Source organism: Leopardus geoffroyi, chromosome A3 (assembly GCF_018350155.1).
Source record: "Leopardus geoffroyi isolate Oge1 chromosome A3, O.geoffroyi_Oge1_pat1.0, whole genome shotgun sequence".
Taxonomy (NCBI): domain Eukaryota; kingdom Metazoa; phylum Chordata; class Mammalia; order Carnivora; family Felidae; genus Leopardus; species Leopardus geoffroyi.
Genome location: NC_059336.1, coordinates 26,878,046 through 26,898,489, shown reverse-complemented (window position 1 = coordinate 26,898,489; position 20,444 = coordinate 26,878,046). Strand labels below are relative to the sequence as shown.

The window sequence follows — 20,444 nt, the reverse complement described above, 5'->3', positions numbered from 1 at the left end:
GACCGTGAGATCATGACCTGAGCCGAAGTCGGACGCTTAACCGACTGAGCCACCCAGGCGCCCCTCTAGGTGGGAGAATTCTGACCGGCAGTAGTGAATTTGGAATGCGTTGATGGGGTGGGTGGGGGCAGTGTCTGGGAAGGCTTCTCTGAGGACGTTTGAACAGAGATCGAAGGGTATTCAGGGCATATTAGTGGAGACTGTCCCCAGCAGAAGGAAGAGCAGGTACAAAGGCTGTTTGGAGTGAGAACGGGGCTGGCAGGGGCAGAGCCAGACGGCACGGGCCCATGGGACGTGGGCTTTTGCCCTGAATGGGTCAGGGAGCCCCTGGGGGCTCCTCTGAGATTTAATCCAGGGCGAATGGATGAATGGGCGGGTGGCCATGACTCCATTTCTCCACTCAGCAAACCTTTATTGAGAGCCTGCTGTGTGCTAGTCACCGGGCTAGGGAAGTAGGTAAAATGAATAAGGCAGACCCAACCCCTCCTCCCTGAAGCTTACATTCTAAGGCAGAGACACAATAAAAAGTGAATACGCGTAGAAATGCATAAATCCACGTTGCAACAGGTGCCTGGTGGAGAACACAAATAGGATGCAGAGATGGAGAATAATCTAGGGGCGTCTAATCAGGGGGGTGAGGGGAGGCTTCTCTGAGAAGGTGATATTTAACTTGGCCTCTGGATGTTGAGAGGTCAGCCCGTGGGGAGTGAGCGTGCCAGGTGGAGGGGACGGCCAGCGTAAGGGCCTAGAAGTGGAAACAACACTCACCAGTGAGTTGGCTGTCTTCAGGAGCAGGAGGGTCAGCCTCTCATTTGTATCCAAAACAGATCAGGGCTCCCTGAGGGCTGTGGTCAGGAGGAGGCAGCCCTTGGCTTTCCAGGGGCCACCACGCAGGATTCTGGCTGTGTGACTAAATGGCCTGTTTTTAGCCTGGAACCACTTCCTTTGGCCCCACCAGCTGCCTCCCTGTCACCACCCAGTTAACCAGTGCGGAGGGAGTAGGGATTAGGCACCTCCGGATGTCCGGGGACAGAAGTTTGCCCTCCCCCCCGCCCCCAACCCCAGCAAAGGAAGGGGCAGACAGACCGGGCTGAGGCCACCAGGCCCTTCAGTGGGGCTGTCTTAACTTCTGATGTCATTCTTGTTGGCTGAATTGTAATCATGGTATGTAGGATGAGGCTTTGCACATACCAGTCCTGGGGGCTGAAATCATTACCCCCAGGTTACGAATGAACAAAGTGGTTCTCAGAGAGGCAAGTCCACTTGCTCAAAGTTGCACAGCAAGGAAGTGACAGAGCTGGGATGTGAACCCAGCCAGTTGGGCTCCAGAGCTCCTGCTTTTAGCCCCTGGCAGCCTGGCCTTCGGGAGTGATGGGAGCCTGTGTTGGGACAGCCTGTTTTGGCTGAAGACTGGATCGCAAGGTTCCGTATACTCGCTGCAGGCAGACATGACAGGCTGGCCGGCCCAACCTCCCCCTTTGTCCTCATCAATGTGGCAGCCTCAGAGTGGCCCGCCCTCATCAGGACAGGGTCTCCGGGCCCCTGGCTCAGGCGCTGTCTGGGGTGTGGGGAGCGTTGAGCTCTGGACAGTGGAATGCCATAAACCGGGGAAGGAAGCGGGTGGGCGAAAGAGGCGGGGAGATAAAATGTGGAGGGTGGAGGAGTCTGAGGAAGGCCCGGCCCTGCGGGTGGGGGTGGCGGGCTTCCCTGGGGGCAGGGAGAGCAGAGACCGGAGAACCAGCAGGTGAAGAACTTCCTGAAAGCCCCTCAGAGCTGCCAGACTTGGGCGGGAAGGGGTGGCCTCTGAAGGCAGTGGGCTCCCCTTTCCTGGAACCCCACGTGACATGCACTTCTTGGTATAGAAGGGATTCAGAAATTGGGCAGGACACGCCCTTTCAGCACTGATATTCCAAGAATCTAAGCTGCTGTGATTAAAAGCTCTGGAATATTCTTAAATACCACTGATTCTACCATTTCAGAATTTGATTTAGCCTGCCTCTGCAAGGCAACTGGGCACCCTTCCCCACTCTGACCTGCTGGGAAAGAGGGGAAGGGGTCGGGATCCCCTTCTGGAGACAGACAAGCCTCCAGGAAGGAGGGTCCCTTAAGCAGAGTCACATGGGACAGCCCCTGTCCGCCAAGAGCTATACAGTTAAGGCAGCAGAGGGGTTACCTGCTCCTGCTTTGCTGCGTGGCCTTGGGCACATCACTTGCCTTCTCTGGCCTGGGTCTGGGTCATCTGTACTGAGGTGCTCTCTCTGGGTTGGCCCCCGCGTAGGCATTCTGGATCTCTGCTAAGCACTGTCCGCTCCTCCAGGTGGGGGTGGCCAGGCAGGAGCACAGGGCGTCTGTTGGTCATGGAAAGAATGTGAGGGCAGGAGGCCCAGTGGGTGGGGTCCTCCGGCTGGGCAGCAAGCAGAGGGCAACATGAGATCATGGTGTCTGGGCCTCCTGGTCCAACACCTCTGGAGATGGGATCCCTTTCAGGCAGTCTCCCATGCGGACCCTCCCCTGGGACGCAGACTCAGAGTCAGGCTGCCCTTACTCCAGCCCCCACTGGGCAAAGGAAGTAAAATCAGGACCCAGAGTGATGGGCACACTTCCAGAATCATAGAGGGAGTCCAAGGCAGGCACTGAGCCCCGGGTCCTGCTTGGGGATTGGAGCAGAGGGGCCTGTCTTCACTTCTTGACTATGTTGGGGGTCAGAGAGGGACGTGGAGAGAGGGTTCGTGCCCCTAGCGGATTTGTGCACCAGGGTGTGGTTGAGCCTTTTTTGCATGTTCTCCCCAGGCACACCCCCGGCCCCCGACCCCAGTTCAGATGCTAACCTCCTCAGAGGATGGCTGGAGCAGGATGCAGAGGCCGGGGCTCCCCGCCGTTGGGCCAGCCTCCCCATCTTCCTACTAGTTCAGGACACAAGCTGGGAAGGGACTGGGGTCACCAGGTCTCCACAGGAATGCACCACAGGGAACAGTGCCCGGCAGAGGCCTCTTTCCCTGACCCAACTGAAAAAGAACTCTTACCCCCCTGAATCTGTTTGTCCCTGTCTCTGTAACTGTTTGCGCATTACACACACACACACACACACACACACACCTCAGAACAAACCCACACAAGTGCCTCCTTCCCCTCTCCTCACCCATGCCTTGCACACCCAGGACTTCCCCCTACTCCTCACCCATGAGGCTGCCTAGACGTGACGAGACAGAACAAACCCTCTCTCCTTCTCCCCATTGCTAGATGGACTCCAGGCTGGGGTCCCGCGCACGTGGTGGGGAGGGCCCCCACAGCTGGCCAGGCATTTTCCCAACCCCTTCCGGTCACAGTGAGCCCCCACCCTGCAGGGCCCCCCTCCACCCTGGCGGCTCTGGAGTCTGTGGGAACCAGACAGTAGGGACTGTCCAGCCAGGCTCGCTTCCTCCCTGGCCCCAGGGGACCTGCTGAGGGAGGACGGAGCAGCAGAGACTGAAATCAGCATGGCTGCCTGCCCGAGTGAGGGCCTCTGGAGGCACTGTGCCGCCTGCCCGACCAAAGGGTCTCTGGACCCCTGGGTGTCATCTCGTGGGACAGAAGACCCTCAAAGCCCCTACAACAAATGCCAGAAAGGGGGTTTCCCCAGCATCCTTGGCCTCTCTCTTTTCTCCCTATACCCAGGATCCAGATGGGGCATTGAGGCTCCACAAGGAAGCCCTGTGCCTCAGCAACGCTGGTATTGAAGGGTGTGGGGACACTGAGGTTTCAGGTCCCTGAGTCTGTTCCTCTGATAGGGGCCACGAATATACCCACGTCTTTTGCTTCTGCCGAGGGGGACGGCCAGAGGAGGCCAAAAGTCAGGGCTCAGTCACTTCTGATCTGTATCCAGGACAGTCACACTTCCCGCATAAGAGAAATGCTTTCTTAAAGAGTCATCAGGGGGCCTTGGAGAGCTGGGGGCTCAGGGAGGTCCCCCATTCATGTGGAAAATGCAAAGGGACTGGGGTCTGCCTTTTTGAGCCTTGGGCTCCCTGTCTGTGCAAAGGGGCAAGGGTGCCTTGTTGGTGTTGGCATTCCAGGATTCCAGAAAAGCCTCTCCCACCCTGGGGGTCACCACCAGCTCTCCTTCCATGTGCCACCCCTGCTTCCTCACTGCGGGTCAGGGGCTGGGGGCATAGCCACTTATTTGCCATCTGGGGTTGGAGCTAATGAGCCCCGAACTCTCTGAGCCTCAGTTTCCACCACTGGAAAATGGGGATAACATCCTGAATTGCATAGGGTCTGGGGAAAGGATATACACAAGCCCACGGCAGAATAAATGCCACAAATGGTCACAGTTATTATGACCACTGATAATGGGGGGGTGCTGAGTCACAGAGTTTGGGGCTGGAGAATCAGCCCCTCAGGCCAGCCCATCTTCACCCCCTGCCTGGTATCTCTTGGCTACACTCCTTTTCTCTCTTCCCTATTCCCTGCTCCCCCTTCCTCCACTTTCCTGGGAAACTCCCTGAGAAAGTCCCCAGCAAGAGAAAGCCTCATATGGGACATTTCCACCCAGGATCCCTTGACTCTGCCCCACAACCCCACAACCACAGCCACCACACACAGAGCCAGGCGTCCCAGCCCTCAGTCCCCAACCATCCAGCAGGCTGACCATCATCATACTGCTTTTATTGGCCCTGAGAGCCACAGAGTAAATCCCACGGGGGCCCTGCCTCCCCTCTCCCTCAAGTCTGTCCAGAGGCCCTGGGGCCTGGCTGCGTGTTCGCTACTCCAATCTTGGCTTCCTGTCCCAGCTGTCGTTGGCTTGCCAGGCCCGGGTCCCTTGAGAGTGCCCCAGATCCTAGAGTCAGGCTCACCCTGGAGGGTGCAGTTGGCAGGGGCCCTGCAGGGACTGCCCGAGGCCGGGCTGGCTTCACTCAAAGAAGAACATTCCTGGTGTCCGGTATAGGCAGGGGGTCAGCCCCAATGGGTAGCTGGAACCTCCCTGGACAGAGAAGCTGCCTGCAACCCAAGGTTCCTTGGGGTCAGCTGGCAGGGGCAGCGGGGCCCGGACTGAGGCTGGAGGAGTAGGTGGTGCAGGAGAGGGGACTGCTGAGGCCAAGAGGTGTTCAAGGCCTGGGTCAGTCCCCATGCAGAAATTCAGTGCCTGCAGCCGGCACTGGTAGCTGCTCCCAACGCCCGCCTCTGGGGTCAAGATGGGCGTAGGGGCCTTACTGAAACCCTCAGCCTCAGAGAAGCCAGCAGGAAAGCCATATGCTGGGCACGGGGAAGACGAGGGGGCCACAGGGAGCTCCCCCGGGCCTGCAGGCTTAGGTGCAGGCATCTCTTTGGGCTCCATGGGTGGCCGAGGCCTGGCGTCAGTGGTTGCAGGGCACACGGTAGCTGGCAAGGCCCCCACCAGACCCCCGAAGCTTAGGCCCTTGGGCTCTGGCAGCTCCGGCAGGAACGGGCACTGCCTGCCAGTTGTGGCGTCGGGGACTCCCGGATCCTGGCTGGTCACTCTGAGGGGTCCACGGCGTGCCTTGGCAGGGCCCTTGGCTCCCTCGGCACCTGCTCGCCGGGTGAAGCGTCGGCGTCGGCGCAGGAAGCTGCCGTGCTCAAACATGTCGTGGCAGTCGGGGTCCAGTGTCCAATAGCTGCCCTTGCCTGGCTTGCGGTCATCACGGGGCACCTTGACAAAGCACTCATTGAGTGACAGGTTGTGGCGGATGCTGTTCTGCCAGCCGGGCCGGTTGTGGCGATAGAAGGCGAAGCGGCCCATGATGTAGCGGTAAATGCCGCTGAGTGTGGCCCGCTGTCCTGGGGAGCTCTGGATGGCCATGGCAATCAGAGCTATGTAGCTGTAGGGAGGCTTGGTCGGCTCAGCCGCAGGGGCCAAGGGCCCAGGCAGGGGCTGTTGCTGCATGCTGGCCGGGCTGGCGGCGGCTGGGACCACAGAGGGGCCAGGCACTGCATCCAAGGCTGGTTAAAAGGCTCACTGGCCCAGCCTCCCAGCCTGGAAAGGCAAAAAGGGGTGGGCCCACCAGGCTGCCCTCCCTTCCTCCCTCACCCCGCTCCCCTAAGGCCCAAGAGGGGCGGGCAGGGAGGCCAGGACTGGGAAACTGCACAGCTGCCAGGGGTGAGGAGATAGGAGGGAAGGGACTGAGACCCTCAGCCCACATGTGCTGGGGGGGGGGGGGGGCGGTGGCTGCAAGGGACAGGACATGCAAACCGAGCGAGAGACAGAAACAGAAAGAGACAGAGGCAGTTAAAAACAGAGAGAAAGACACAGAGAGGTAAAGACATAACAAGAGAAACAGTGACGCACACAGCGAGACAGAGGCAGAGACATACCTAGAGAGACGAAGGTAAGACAGAGACAGAAAGAACAGACAGAGCCAGACACGCACGCGCGCGCACACGCTATATGGAGACAGAGTCACTGAAACAAATAAAGCTACAGAGACAGAGTGAAAGAGCAAGAGACACAGACACAGACACAGACACAAGATGTGTAGGGCAGAGAGACAGAGAGAGATGCACTGATGAGAGAGACAGGAGGCAGAATCAAAGGGGCTGATCTAGAGAACTGGGAGTCCTGTGAGAAAAGCCCCAGGGGCCCTCAAGTCCCCGCCTCCAGCTCCCCTTTTCCCCTCTCCTTCTCCTTCCGGGCCTGGGGTCTCCTTTCTCCCTGCCCCAGACCCGCCCCCCTCTCCCGGCAGTGCACAGCCCTTGAGGTCACAATACTGCTGCCCTCCTAGCTCCGGGGTGTGTGAGGGGCGCGGCCCCATGGAGGCGAGGGGAACCGCCAAACCCAGTATTCTGAGCTCTGGCGCCCTCTAGTGACCGCTGTGGAGAGGACGGCCATCTAGGCAGAGACCTCCCCCCACCACCCCTGCCCACCTCCAAGAGGCATTTCAAGCAAGTCCCTGACCCTGGCTGAGCCTCAGTTTCTCATCTCTAAACTGGAGCTGGCGACTCTTCAGCTGTCCATACTGTGGTGAGGATGTAACACGCCCCCTTACACGGAATCCAGCAGCCTCCAGGAGTTTAGCACAGAGTCGGGGTTTAGACCTGGCTCAGGAATGTCACTTTGGACTGAGGCTCCCCACCAGCTGCAGCCTTGCACCAGCAAAGCCTAGAACAGTCAGGATCCAATCTTAAGGATGCTCTCCATGCTCTCCCATCCATAAGTAACCAAGTCAGAGGATACCTACTGTGTGCCACTCTCCAAGTCAGCCTCCTGACAGCTCAACTTCCCTCTCTGCATTTACTCCTTGCATTTACCAACCTTGCTCCAAAGGCCTTTGTGGTTTCTTTTGAATAGATGGGGAATCTAAGCCTCAGAAAAGTTAAGTGACTTGCCTGAGGTCACACAACTAGTGAATGACAAACCTGAGATCTGAATCCAGGTTTGAATCTAGGATTCTATAACTCCTTAACATGACCCCTTCTATAGAAGAGGAGCAGGAATAGAGGACAGTCACTGCCCCCCCCCCCCCCGGAAAACAGGCTATGGACCCCAAGAGAGTAGGGACATGCTGTTTTGTCTAGTACTGGCCTGGAACAGAGTAGGTGCTCAACCAACATTTGTCCAATGAATAAAAACCAGTGATCCGGCTGATTTCTGTCCTTTGTTGAAGCATACAGCTCACTCCCTCCATAAAAGTGGCTTATTAATGTATCACTAAAAGAGATTTATTATGTTGCCATCTGTAGGAGAATCCCTATAAAGTCAGAAATCAAAAAAGGAAAAAAGGTCTGATATCTGGGGCAGAAAGTGACTTTACTGACAAGGCAGGATCAATTGCCTTTATGGTTGATGGGGTTCCCTCCCAATTCTCAAGGACTGCCTACAAACTGCCGTTTGCAAAAATCAGCGGGGCTTGGGGGAGGGACTGGACCCCTGCCTCCAACTTTGCCTTCTGCCTTACTGCTGTGTTTAGGGGTCTGGGTCAGTTTCCCCAAAGATGGTTATCTACTGGTGCCGATGGTTCAGTCATCAGCCCCCCACCCCCACCCCCGCCCCATTCAGGCCAAGTTTTCTGCTGTGGGACCCCTCCCCGGCCACATAAGAATACAGACCAATGGTAGGTGGGAGGAAGGTTCTGGAAACTCAGAACCTCTCAGAGGCCAGGCAATTCTGTTACTGTCTGGCTTCATGCTAATCCCTAAGGATCTAACTGGTAATCCCAACTTGAAGCAAACTTTCTAATGAATCAGTTGCAGGTAAAATGGGCACTCAAGCAGACCACTGCAGACCTCTTGTGCTCTCAACAAGAAATGAAGTCTTGTTTCTGCCGTAACTGCTGTTTCCAGAACCTCAAGGTCGAGTTTGGTTTCCTCCTGATTTCCCAGGCCCAGCTGCTTGCCGTCTGCCCACGCGCCGCGTTCCAGGGCTGCGTCTCTGCGGCGGGGAGGTTGAAGGGCAGGGATCTGCTTCCGCTGTCCCCACCGACCTGGGCGATGAGTGGGGGGCAGTCCCAAGTCCACTGGCTCTTTGGGCAGGTCTGGGATGGGGTCCGCTGGTGGGGAGGTGCTGACTTCGGAGGGGAGGAGGGGAGTTAGTGACCCCTTAGTGCTGACTCAGCTGTGGCAGCAGGTGAGTGATACCATCGGAGATGCGGGGCTGGGGACCCGCCTTGGCCGTGGCACCATGGTAGTGGCGCTTCCAGCGCAGGAAGAGCTCGCGGGCGAAAACGGGCTCCACCTGCAGGGGGCGTGGGGGCGGGGGGGAGCAAAGAGCCAACTGTTTCCGTTAGCGCCCCCTACATTCCAGTGGGAAGTCATAGACCTAGTGTCAGTCCTGACCCCACCGGCATTTCATTATTTTTTTTAGTGTTTATTTATTTTTGAGAGAGACAGGTAGAAGGAGCGTGCAAGAACGAGAGAGGGGCAGAGAGAGAGAGAGAAAGGGAGACAGAGGATCTGAAGCAGGCTCCATGCAGACAGCGGAGAGCCTGATGTGGGGCTCCAACTCATGAACTGTAAGATCTTGATCTGAGCTGAATTCTATCGCTTTAACCGACAGAGCCGACCTCCGGGCGCCCCACCCCACCGGCATTTTACATGCAGGGTCTTACAGATCAGAGGGTCATCAGGTCAGGAGCTGAGGACTGGAGGAAATCAGTAAGGGGCTGTTTGGAGGCGACTGGAAGGTGTGATTCTTCGCTGGAGGTGACTCACGTGGGCCATGACGAGTCGCTCCTCGGGCTGGTCTGGGGGCCCTGGGTACTCCTCACCAAAGCACAGACGGATCTGGTACTCAGGTTCCTGGTGGCCATCCTGCAGGTGGGCGCGCAGTTCTACAGGGACCAAGACTGGAGGCTTGGGAATCCCACCTAGTGCCCACCTTGCGCTCATATCCCATGGCCATGTCCTATAAGGCCTCATTCCCATTGTGTGCCCATGCCCTGTGCCCACTTCCTCGTCCCTATACCCGCCTCATGTCCCACGTTTGTGCCCACTTCCAGTGCTCATGCCCTGTGCCTTGTGCTCCTGTGCTCACTGTCACACATTTATGCCCACCCCATGCCCACTGCCATTCACCTGTGCCTGTCTTGTGCCCAGTGCCCAGCCTGTGCTTTGCGCCCTATGCCAATACATGTGCCCAAGTCTTATGCTTATGCCCCACACCCAATGCCCCAAACCGCCCCGTGCCTACATTCCCCATAAGCCTATGTCCACATCTGTGCCCAAGTCCCCCCCCCCCACCCCGCCTATAATTCGTTCCCACTCCCAGTGCTTATGTGTCACATCCCTTGTTTCAATGCCCATCCCAAGCCCAGAATCCCATTCCCCTGCGCTCACATCCTGTGTGCCCACTCGCCGCTGTCCACGCCCCTTCTGCCCAGCCACTCTGTCCCAAGCTGCCCGCGGCCCCACCGTCGCGCTCTTACCCTCGAGGAAGCGGCGCGTGTCGAGCAGCTGGCAGGTGCGCTCGCGCTCCAGCTTGTTGGGCTGCGCGCGGTGCGGGGCGAGCGGGCCGCGCCAGTACACGCGGCCCCGGCACAGGCGCTTGGCGAACACGCCCTCGGGGGCCACCCACAGCAGCACGCCGCGTTCCAGGTGTCCCAGCAGGCGCTGCAGCACGCGGGCGCCGGGCGGCGGCTCCGGGAAGCCGACCTGCGCGACGCGCGGTGGCGGCCCCAGCAGGCGCTCGGCTGCGTTGGCTGCCTCGGGGCTCAGGCGGCAGCCCTCGGCCGTGCGCGAGGTGGCCTCCCGCACCAGCTCCGCGCCGTAGAACAGCCGCACGTGCAGCCAGCAATCTGCGGGGCGGGCAGAGGGGGCGCGCCGGGCGTTGGAGGCGCCCGGCACCGCACGCCCTACTCCCCTCCCCCTCCCCCGCGCCAACAGGGCAGGGGAGCCCTCCCCCCCCCCAGGTCCCTCTGGCCCACACCTGGGGAAGTTTTGGTGCTCCCTCCGGATAAATGATGATGATGATTCTAGTATTAGCAGTAGTAGGACTGGCACCAGTTAAATAGCAGCAGCTTCCAGTATAAATGAACTGGTAGCTCGAGCTCCACGGTCAAAAGCACAGGGGCCATCTACTGGGGTACAACTACATGGCCATCTACATGGTACACCTGGGGCAATGTACCAGGACACTGGGGCCTTTCCAGTCCTAACCGCTGGTAGTCTAGGAGCTTCTTCCCAGCAAACAGTTTAATGCTGATAGAAACAACACTCCATACGAGGGGCCAGTGGGATGCTCAATGGTTAAGGCTGGGGGGTCTGCAGCCAGGCCTTTGCATTCTGATCCCCTCACTGCTACTTAGCAGCTGTGACCCCACAGTAACCTTCCCAGGACTCCTCACTGTCTGATTTGGGGCAAGGTTCTTAACCTTGGAGTGCGTTTCTGCATCTGTAAAGTGGGGACGATGGCAGTATCTATCTCACAGGCTGTGGGGAGAGCTTAGAAAGATGCCTGGCATAAACTGAGCCCTCAGCGAACATGAGCTGTTGTTATCCGGGCTGGGTGCTTTGGGTGAAGGGGCCTAGTTGGCCTCACCCCTTGGCCCTCCCCACTTCTGGGCACCTGCCTGAGGGGAAGGCCTTCAGATTCCTTACCGGGGTTGCTGAAGTCCTCAGAGGGTGATGGGCTCCAGCGGTGTGTGGGGTCCTGCGCCTGGTACCCTAGGGAAGGAGGGGAAGCAGCCAGGCACAACTTGCCCTGGGTCCCTCGACCCCTGAATCAAGATCCTGGAGGAGGCCAGGGAGGAAGTAAGGGCAGGCGAGGAGATCCGGTCCTTACTGTGGTCAGCCAGAGGGCCTGGGACAGCTGGTGGCAGGGAGCCCTGCTGGGCCAGCCTGGCGGGGCCCTCCTTGTCCTTATCCTCTGTGGTTGATCTGGAGCCATCCTGGCCATTGGGAGAGAGGGTCATGAGGGTGGGAGAGGAGACTGTGGGTCACCGGAGTTCCCAGACTGTGCTCACTGGGGCAGAGGGAAGTCTGGGCAGACTGAGGCCAGTGGGGTTGATAGAGACTTTGAGGTTTCAGAGCTCAAGACCCTTTCCCTCATAGAAGTAAAGAGAGTCGATGGAGGTTATGGAGTCAGAGGTGAAGCTCACTGTGCTAGGGAGAGACATATGAGGGCAGAGTGAGCAGGTAGGGGACCGAGGTGATAGAGATGGGGACAGAGGTGGCAGAGATGGGGACAGAAGTGATAGAGATGGGGACAGAGGCGATAGAGATGGGCACAGAGGTGGCAGAGATTAGAGGACAGACATGATAGAGATGGGGACAGAGGTGATAAACATGGGACAGAGATGGGCAGAGATGAGGGGACAGAGGTGACAGAGGTGGGGACAGACATGATAGAGTTGGGACAGAAGTGATAGAGATGGGGACAGAGGTGATAGACATGGGGACAGGTGGCAGAGATGAGGGGACAGAGGTGACAGAGGTGGGGACAGAGGTGATGGAGATGGGGACAGAGGTGGCAGAGATTAGAGGACAGACATGATAGAGATGGGGACAGAGGTGACAGAGATGGAGACAGAGGTGATAGACATGGGACAGAGGTGGCAGAGATGAGAGGACAGAGGTGACAGAGGTGAGGACAGAGGTGATAGAGATGGGGACAGAGGTGACAGAGATGGAGACAGAAGTGATAGACATGGGGACAGAGGTGGCAGAGATGAGGGGACAGAGGTGACAGAGGTGGGGACAGACATGATAGAGTTGGGACAGAAGTGATAGAGATGGGGACAGAGGTGATAGACATGGAGACAGAGGTGACAGACATGGGGACAGAGGTGGCAGAGATGAGGGGACAGAGGTGACAGAGGTGAGGACAGAGGTGTTAGAGATGGGGACAGAAGTGATAAAGATGAGGACAGAGGTGATAGACATGGGGACAGAGGTAGCAGGGATGAGGGGACAGAGGTGACAGAGGTGGGGACAGACATGATAGAGTTGGGACAGAAGTGATAGAGATGGGGACAGAGGTGATAGACATGGAGACAGAGGTGACAGACATGGGGACAGAGGTGGCAGAGGTGAGGGGACAGAGGTGACAGAGGTGGGGACAGAGGTGACAGAGGTGGGGACAGAGGCGCGAGGGATGACAGGGGCGAGGGGTGAGTTTGGAGGAAACAGGGCGGATGCAGCCGGCGGTGGAGCCGCAGACGTTGGAGGCGAAGGGAAGGGGCCGGCGGGGCCGAGGGCGTTGGAGGCGAAGGGAAGGGGCCGGCGGGGCCTAGGGCGTTGGAGGCGAAGGGAAGGGGCCGGCGGGGCCGAGGGCGTTGGAGGCGAAGGGAAGGGGCCGGTGGTAGTAGAGGTAGAGCAGAGGTAAGAAGAGGTCGAGCTGGCAGGAGAGACAGGGATGGTGACGAGGCAGCAGCTGGAGAAGAGGACAGGACAGACGACAGTGCCAGAGAGCACCGAGGGCAGAGGTGACTGAGCTGGCAAGGCTGCAGGGGCTGGCAGGACAACTGGCCTGGTCTGTCCTGTGGGCCAGCAGCTCCATCACATCTCCAGGGGGCTCCTGCCGGCTCCGGAGGATGTTCTTCTTCCCAGGCGGGGCGCAAGTCCTGGCCACTGGATAGAGCAAGAACAGCCTGTTGTTTCCCGGGCCTCAAGGGGAGCCCCCAACAGAGGAGCTCCCACACAAGAGTACCCCAGCTCATGGCATGATCCCAGGCAGGGCCCACTTCTCTCCAGGCCTCAGTTTCCTCCTAATCCCTTCTAATGGGAAGGTAAACCAAGAAGGTCTATGGGTCCTTCTGCGTTTACCAGCCCATGAGTTTAAGCTCCATAAGCCCACCGTTTCCCAGTTTACAGATGGGCAGGGTAGGGTCCTTATTGCCCAGAGAGCCATCCTCGGTCACTACCTCCAGGGGCAGGATCATACCTGGGCCATGGGCACTGCCGGACACAATCCGGTAGACCTTGTAGGGGTCGGAGATGTCCAGCTGGCTGCGCTCACGCACCTCACAGAAGTCAGCACTCTTGTTGAGGGCACAGCGGAGCCGGGTCTTCCATGTGGGGGGGTCTTCCTTGTCAATGCCCTCTAGGTGCCTGCCCTTGTGTATGGCCCAGGCCTGGGAACGAGCAGGGGCACGTGGGGAGGAATAGCCTGGAAGAGGGGGCTGCTGCCGTGCGGAGGAATGAGGGTGTACCGTGCCTCTCACCCTTCTCTCTCTCCCTCCAAGCCTCTGTCTCTCTGCCCCTTCATCCTTTTCACTGTTCTTCCCCCCCTCCCTCCAACCCATATTCCTCAAGCTCCTACTGTGCGCCAGGCCTGAGCCAGGAGCTGGAGACCAAATGGGGAACGAGACTGACGTGGTCCCTGCTCTCCAGGAACTCAAGTCTAATGAGAGAAAACAGCTTCAGACAGCCAAGCAGGAATCATTATATTTCAAGTGATGGATTATGATCAATTTTTAAAAATAGGATGATGGGATAGAAAATAATGGCAGTGATGTGCTACCTGGAAAACCAGAAAACTAAATCCTTACCTCTTGCGACATACAGAGTGGATGCCAGATGGTTAGAAAACCAAAGGTTAGAGGAGAAACTGGGAGCTCGTGGAAGATAATGTGGGAGAAACTCTTGTAGGGGCAGAGAATAGCATCCTCAACAATTTCAAAGGCGGGGACCAGAAGGCAAAACATTTACAATGTCTGAAACCGGCAAGGGGCTAATTTTAGAATACACAAGGAACTTTGCAAACCAACAGGAAACAGAGAGCATCCCCTAAAGAAAAAGTTCTTATCAAAGGGCAAGCCCGGGTGGTTTAGGGAGGAGGAAACCAGAAGCCCGTGAGCATATGAGAATGTACTTAAACTCATTAGTGTCACAGAGATGCAAATAGAAATGTGAGCTATCACCCACAAGCCGACAAAATTTAGTGAGTTGGATAATGCCAGAAGGTGGTGGGGATACAGAAGGTGGTGGGCCTGGGATGGTGCAGAACTTCTGGATGGTAATCAGGCATGCCTAGTCAAATGAAGTCTAAATATACCCTGTGAGCAGAATTTCTGATTCCAAAGGAATGCTCACAGAGGCTCATGAGGAGACCCGGGCAAGGATATTCACGACAGCGTTGACTCTGGTCCTGGAAAGCAAACTCATATCCACCCTTGGGAAAGCGGGCTGGGGGTGTGTGTCATGGTACCCAACAGGGAGTCTGTGCAGCATCTAGAAGCATCTAGGAGCAATAAATTAGATGCACAGGGAACAAGAATAAGTCTTCAGCGCATGATCCGGAGCAAAAAAAAAAAAAAAAAGAGTAAGGCACAGAATGAGATCTATAGACCACATGAAGTGTATATGGTAAGAACACACACAAAACATCAATGCCCACTCTGCAAGAAACTGTGCAGACCAAAGATATTCGTTATACACATTAGAGTGAGTGACTCTTGTGGTGGAGGCATTAAATAAATGAATAAATAAATAAATGAGGGCTACTTTAGAAGGGTTGTCAGAAATGCCTCCAGAAGGAAGTAGCATTTGAGCTGAAGCCTGAGTGCAAAGGATGGAGTCCGACAAAGAACTGGGGGGAGGGTGGTCTGGGTAGAAGACAGCAAGTGCAAAGGTCCTGAGGTGGGAAGAGGCTGACAGATGCAAGCAGGGCCGGTGTGGCTGGAGCAGAGGAGCCACAGGGGAGGGCAGTGGGAGATGTATTACTTGCCCTGGTCACATTCAGGGCTGGGGGGTTTTAACTGATGAATCCCATTCACTCGTTACCCCCAGAGGTTCCAGGCCCGGTGGGGAAACGGACACCAAACAGAAAAGCCAGCGCCTGTGTTGGTGCCACTTGCCCGTGGGGAGAGCTTTCAGGCTTGATTTTGTTGTCGGCAAACGGTGCCCAGAATACCTAACCTCGTGTGGTTGTGAGGGGTATGGAATGAGTGGTCTACATAAGGTGCTTTGCACGGTGCCTGGCACACAGTCAGTGCTTATTTATTGCAGTTTTGTTTTTCATTCTATTAAGGACATAACTGAAAGTTGGCCTGGGCACAGGGCACAGAGTGCTATCACCACGATGAAAGAGGGGCCTTTGTTGTGTTCGCCGTTGTGACCCCCACACCTGGAGCAACCTTGTTCGGCCTCGGCTGGGAACATGCGTGTCTGGGGGCTCAAATGTTTCACCATTCTGCACATGCCTGTGGGCCACAGAAGTGCCTTGAGTATTGATTTTGGCCTTGCCAATACATGTTAACGAATACGCCAACTGGCAAATGCGGAATCCATGACTAATGAGGATCAACGGGCCCGTGGTGGGGAAAGGGGAAGAGGAACTAAGAAAGAAGAGACAGATTGAAGCTGGAGCACGGAGATTCTCAAAGGCCAAACTTTATCCCCTGCGCTTAGGGGCACAGGAAGGTGTGAAGCCAGGGGATCCCTTGTGTGGGTCAGCGGTGGATTGAGGGAAGGGGAGGGCAGCCCTCAGAATCTCTCTCCTCTCCGGGGCCCCTGGGTGGCTCAGTTGGTTGAGCGACCAACTCTTGGTTTCAGCTCAGGTCACGATCTCGCGTTTCATGGGTTCGAGCCACACATGCATCAGCGGAGCCTGCTTGGGATTTCTCTCTCTCTCTCTGCCCCTCCCCCTGCTCTCTCTCTCTGTCTCTCTGAAAATGAATAAATAAACTTAAAAATTAAAAAAAAAAAAAGAATCTCCCTTCTCTGAACAGCCCATGTAACCACCTGTTCAACAGCTCTGTGGGCCAGTCACTGCACTCAGTGTCATTCCCCTCGAGTAGCTGGAGGCAGTCTGCTAGAGAAGACAGACTCATACAAGGCACTTACGATGCACAGGGAAAGTTCCTCCAGTGGAGGAAGCAGAAGGAATCAGAGATGGCTGGGGGAAACCATTGAGCTGGATAGATGCATTCAACAGACAAATGCATCAGGGAAGGTTCTGGAGGGGATGTTTAAGCTGAGCACATGGGAGTTGGCCGGGAGTAGGGGGAGAGGAGAGGGTGTTCCAGGTAGGAGCAACACCAAGTGCAAAGGTCTAATAGTGAGAGAGACATGAAGCATTTAGAAACTGAAAGAACTGTCAGGCCAGGCCTAAAGCTGGGGAGGGCGGGGTGGGGAGAGATGAGGTCAGGGAGGAGCAGTTCATGCGGTGCTTTGAAGCCTCCGTAAGGAGTTGGGACTTTATCACAAGAGCAATGGGAAGCTATGGCAGGATTCTAAGTAGGGGAGTGTCAAGGCAAGATTTACATTTAGGAAGATCTCTCTGGATGACTGAGGGGAGAGCTGAGAGGCAGGGGGAAGCAGGGAGCTCTGTGAGGTCACCCCACAATGGTCCTGCTGAGAGATGGTGGGAATGGGTCCAAGCAGACAATTGCAGAGAAGCTTTTGTAGGAAGATCCAGCAGACCTGGTGATGGAGTGCAATGAGATTGGAAGAGAGGGGAAAGGCCAGGGTCAGGTGCCTGGTTCTGGGGTCTGGGTGACAATCGGGGCCATCTTCCACTTGGGGAAACACCGAAGTTTGTCGAGGCGAGCTGACAAGTGTGGTACTGAGGATACGCTGAGTTTGAGAGTTCCGGGGGCCGTTAGACCAGCACACCTGGGGCTTGGAGGGGAGGCTGGAAACTGTAGGGCTCATGCTAAGGCTGTGTGGAGGAGGAGAGGGAGATGAGCAGGGAGGTCCTGGAGCCAGCGCTGAGAGCACCAAAAGATGAGGGGGTGGGTGGATGCTGAGGAAGGGGAGTGGCAAGGTCGGAGGAGGAAAACGGAGCAGGGGGTTGATGGGGGCAGATTCTGGAAACCAAGTGCCACCGTTTCAAGGAAGAAGGGTCCACCAGGCCCAAACTCACCCAGGCATCAAAGATGACGGTGATGGCATCCTTGGATTTGGCAACTAGTGACGTTAGCAAGGGTGGGGGGGAGCCAGATGAGGGGGGGGGATGGGGAGCTATGAGTGAGGGAGTTGATGACCAGGAACTTCTTTCCAGGCCCTTCATCCTATGAAAGGAGAGGGGAGGCCTGAGAATTGGAAGCTGCAGGTGGCTGTGGGGGTTGGGGTGGTGGCGGCTCTTGCTTATTGCTCAGGAAGAGAGATTCCAGAGTTGAAATGTTGATAGGAAGGAGGCAGTTTGGAGGAAGTTAATGATGACTGAAGCAAGTGAGGGAGGGCATCCCTGGAGGCAGTCACTGGGATGGGGAAGCACAGAAAATGTCCTCAGACTGCTGGGATTGGTTTGGCGGGGGGGGGGGGGGGGGGGGGGGGGTTGGAATCCCCTTGGGTGGCATCTAACTTCCCCGTGGAGAGGGAGGAGAGCTCTCCTTGGGGGAGGTGGGGACGGGGCAAGTCTTGCAGCTCTGGCTGATTCTGTTTTAAGAGGGCGTCAGAGGGTCTCTCGTATATGCGGAACACTACCGCAACCTAGAGACCGCTGCGCATAAGGGGAGCGAGTGGCTCCAGGTCGGCGTCCCGCGGCTCCCGCCCCCTTACCCTGAAGAGCGCCGCGTCCTGCTGCGCCTGGTAGCCTTGCTGGGCCGCGTGTTTCCAGGGGATGCGGAAGAGGGTCTTGCCTGCGTCCTCCCAGCGCAACCCCGCATAGCGCCCGCTCTCGATCTGCGCCACCAGCCAGTCGCGGAGGCGCTGGGGACCCCCGGCCCCCGCCATCGGTCGCCTGCCGTCGGGGACCTTCCCCTCCTCCTTCCGCCAGGGGTCGCCGGCCATCCGAGCCTCCGTGCGCCGGAGGGACCAGGTCCCGGGGAGAGCGGGACCCCAGCGCGACAGTGGATCGCGAAGCCACCTGGGTGGCGCGCGGAGGCGGCGAAAGTGAAAGCTCTGGAAAGACAAGTTTCGCTTTCCTTTCTGCCCCCCTCACCCGGGAAGCCTTATCCTTTCGCCCCTCCCTGTGGTAGCCTGGCGGCGCCGAGGGGGCAGAGGCACGGTGAGACGCCAAGACCCATTGGAAGGTAGGGGGTGGGTAGCCCGGGATATGTCCATCCCCAGAGTGGACGGGCACCCAGAGGCGTCCCTTGCCCCGCCCGTGCACCTGTTTTCTGTTCTTCCCAGCCTACGGGACCTAGACTGTAGAGGTTGTAAAGCCATAGTGCTTCTTAGACTAACTCCAATCAGAATTGAGAGGCAGAGACTGGTTTAAAATGTACACTCGTTGCCTCCATCCCAGACCCGCAGAATCAGGCTTTCTGGGCAAGAAGCCCAGTAATCTGCATTTAACGAGTTCTCCCAGGGGATTCTGATCCAGGTGGTCCAAGGGTCACCCTTGGAGAAATAGCTCCTTGAATATTGGAAGTCCTCATCTGCTGATGCCTCACTACAGTGTTGGCCAGGCTAAAGCCTTTCCTGCAGGGTCTCAGTTGGTTCTCACAACGGCATGGTGAGGTGATAATTACGCATTTTATGATTAAGAAGAATAAGGCTCAGAGAGGTGAAAGCCCTCTGGGTTCTATAACAGGGTCATAGAACTAGTATGTGGGGGCAGTCAGGATCTGAACCTGTGTCTCTGTGTCCCCAGAGCCCAGGAACCTAAACAGTTCCCCACACTGCCTTCCAACAGCTTACGCCTGGGGTTTACGGACACCCCCACCCAACCCCGCAGAAAGTGTATGCAAATTTTTTCATGCCTATGCATTTTCCAGGGCTTGTGTCTTTCATTCAATTGCCAAAGGGGGGTGGGGTGCGATTTGAAAGAGGTCAGGCAGTGCAGCCTTTGCTGTGCACATGGGGAAACTCAACCCCGAGGGAGCACAGAGCTGGATGCCCAGTCAGCATTGACCAGAGACTGGTAGCACTGTCCTTCATGGGCGCCTTGAGGGTCAGGGGGGCCTTCTTTATGCTCCTCACCCCTCTGTTCTCACATGCCAACAGCCACTCAGTTCTGACACCTCTATGGGTGTGGCCAGGATTCAGACTCACTGTAGGGCTCCAGTGGGGGGCCCAAAGCATTTCATAGGATTGAATCCAAGGGTAATGATGACATCTAAGTGCGAAACTGAAGTGTGTCAGTCTCTTCATATTTCTGGGTGGCAAAATCATAGTAACTAGGAGAATGGCGTGCCCTCAACTTCCCAGCCTGACTGCTTGGATTCAAATCCCAGCCCCACCACTTGCTAGCTGGTGACCTTGGACACCAACCTGTTTCCTGAGGAGCAGGTTGGGCAGCAGGTGAGGATTATTTCATCCATCCTCGAACTCCCAGTACTGGCATCTGGGCCTCCCCCACAGCTCTGAACACAGTCTTGGTGCATAGTCTCTGAACAGTGCTTGGTGCATAACAGGAACCCCATACAAGTGGCTATTAGGTCAGGGTTTTTTCAGACCCCTCTCAACCCCAGTTGAAAGTAACCTTTAGGTTAGGAAAACTCAGCTCGGATGACCTCTGTGTACCCTTGGGGTCAGTTTGCTGCTTTCTTGGGTTGCCCTGAAGCCTTCTATCCTCAGTGGCTGCCCTGGGGCTTTCAGCTCTAGGTGGGCAGGCTCTTAGTGGGAGAAGGTATTTGCAAATGATCTATCCAAAAAGGAGTTAATATCCAAAATATATAAAGAACATATTCAAGTTACCACCAAAAAGCCCCAAATAATCCAATTAAAATGGGCACTAAGGAACTGATTCTTAACAACCACCACAGGGCACAGACTGCCCAGGTTCAAATCCAGCCTCACCTACTCTAGCTGTCCTCAGGCAAGCTGCCTACCCTTTCTGAGCCTCAGTTTCCTCCCGAGGATTAAGTGCACTCATGCATGTAAACAGGCAGGCATGAAAAAGGCACTCCCCTATGGCTTCCCAGCTAGGATCTGTGAATAGGGAAGAGGAGGGAGCTGGTGAGGAAGAGAAGGGCCCAGAGGAAGAAAGAGGTTCAGGGAGAAGGAGGGGTTCAGGGGCCTTTTCAGGAGGCCAGGGCTCCGAGGGACGGGTTGGGGTGGGGGGTCAGGGCAGCGCATGGAGTCTCGGAGTTCAGCCCTGCCCACTGCAACTTATGGGAGGTGGCAGGCTCCAGCCCCCGGCAGAGTTCTGCACCCCCGCACTTGCGGAATGATTAGGAGGAGCTCAG

At 56.7% G+C, this 20,444-nt stretch overlaps 2 protein-coding genes across 5 annotated transcripts; both read right to left on the bottom strand.

Annotated features, from left to right (window-relative positions):
• Window positions 1–4,623: 4,623 nt before the first annotated feature.
• On the bottom strand, window positions 4,624–7,509 carry FOXS1 (forkhead box S1). The gene has a single exon (XM_045444938.1). It carries the CDS (start codon window positions 5,879–5,881, stop codon window positions 4,889–4,891), a length of 993 nt encoding a protein of 330 aa, XP_045300894.1. The 5' UTR covers window positions 5,882–7,509; the 3' UTR covers window positions 4,624–4,888.
• A 122-nt stretch (window positions 7,510–7,631) lies between these two features.
• LOC123580328 (interferon regulatory factor 4-like) lies at window positions 7,632–20,434 on the bottom strand. 4 transcript variants are annotated; one of them, XM_045444934.1, is made up of 8 exons: window positions 17,872–18,992; window positions 13,310–13,499; window positions 12,896–12,996; window positions 11,210–11,315; window positions 11,026–11,091; window positions 9,855–10,223; window positions 9,142–9,260; window positions 7,632–8,665 (listed from the first exon to the last, which is right to left on the bottom strand). In XM_045444934.1, the coding sequence occupies exons 1-8, from the start codon at window positions 18,100–18,102 to the stop codon at window positions 8,531–8,533; spliced, it is 1,317 nt and encodes a 438-aa protein (XP_045300890.1). In that variant the 5' UTR covers window positions 18,103–18,992; the 3' UTR covers window positions 7,632–8,530. The 4 variants fall into 4 exon arrangements, 3 of the variants coding, with proteins under 3 accessions (XP_045300890.1, XP_045300889.1, XP_045300891.1); XR_006703253.1 differs by having other exon boundaries at window positions 8,554–8,665; window positions 9,142–9,240; window positions 17,872–20,426; XM_045444933.1 differs by lacking the exons at window positions 7,632–8,665; window positions 9,142–9,260; window positions 9,855–10,223; window positions 11,026–11,091; window positions 11,210–11,315 and adding exons at window positions 11,344–12,312; window positions 12,485–12,623 and having other exon boundaries at window positions 12,726–12,996; window positions 17,872–20,428.
• Window positions 20,435–20,444: the final 10 nt, after the last annotated feature.

Coding starts and splice junctions, on each gene's coding strand:
- LOC123580328 (XM_045444933.1), bottom strand. CDS start 18,102: ATGGCCGGCGACCCCTGGCGGAAGGAGGAGGGGAAGGTCCCCGACGGC. Junction 12,997..13,309: donor CGGCAGTGCCCATGGCCCAG/GTATGATCCTGC, acceptor TGCTCTATCCAG/TGGCCAGGACTTGCGCCCCG. Junction 12,313..12,484: donor CCCACCTCTGTCACCTCTGT/CCCCACCTCTGT, acceptor GCTACCTCTGTC/CCCATGTCTATCACCTCTGT.
- FOXS1 (XM_045444938.1), bottom strand. CDS start 5,881: ATGCAGCAACAGCCCCTGCCTGGGCCCTTGGCCCCTGCGGCTGAGCCG.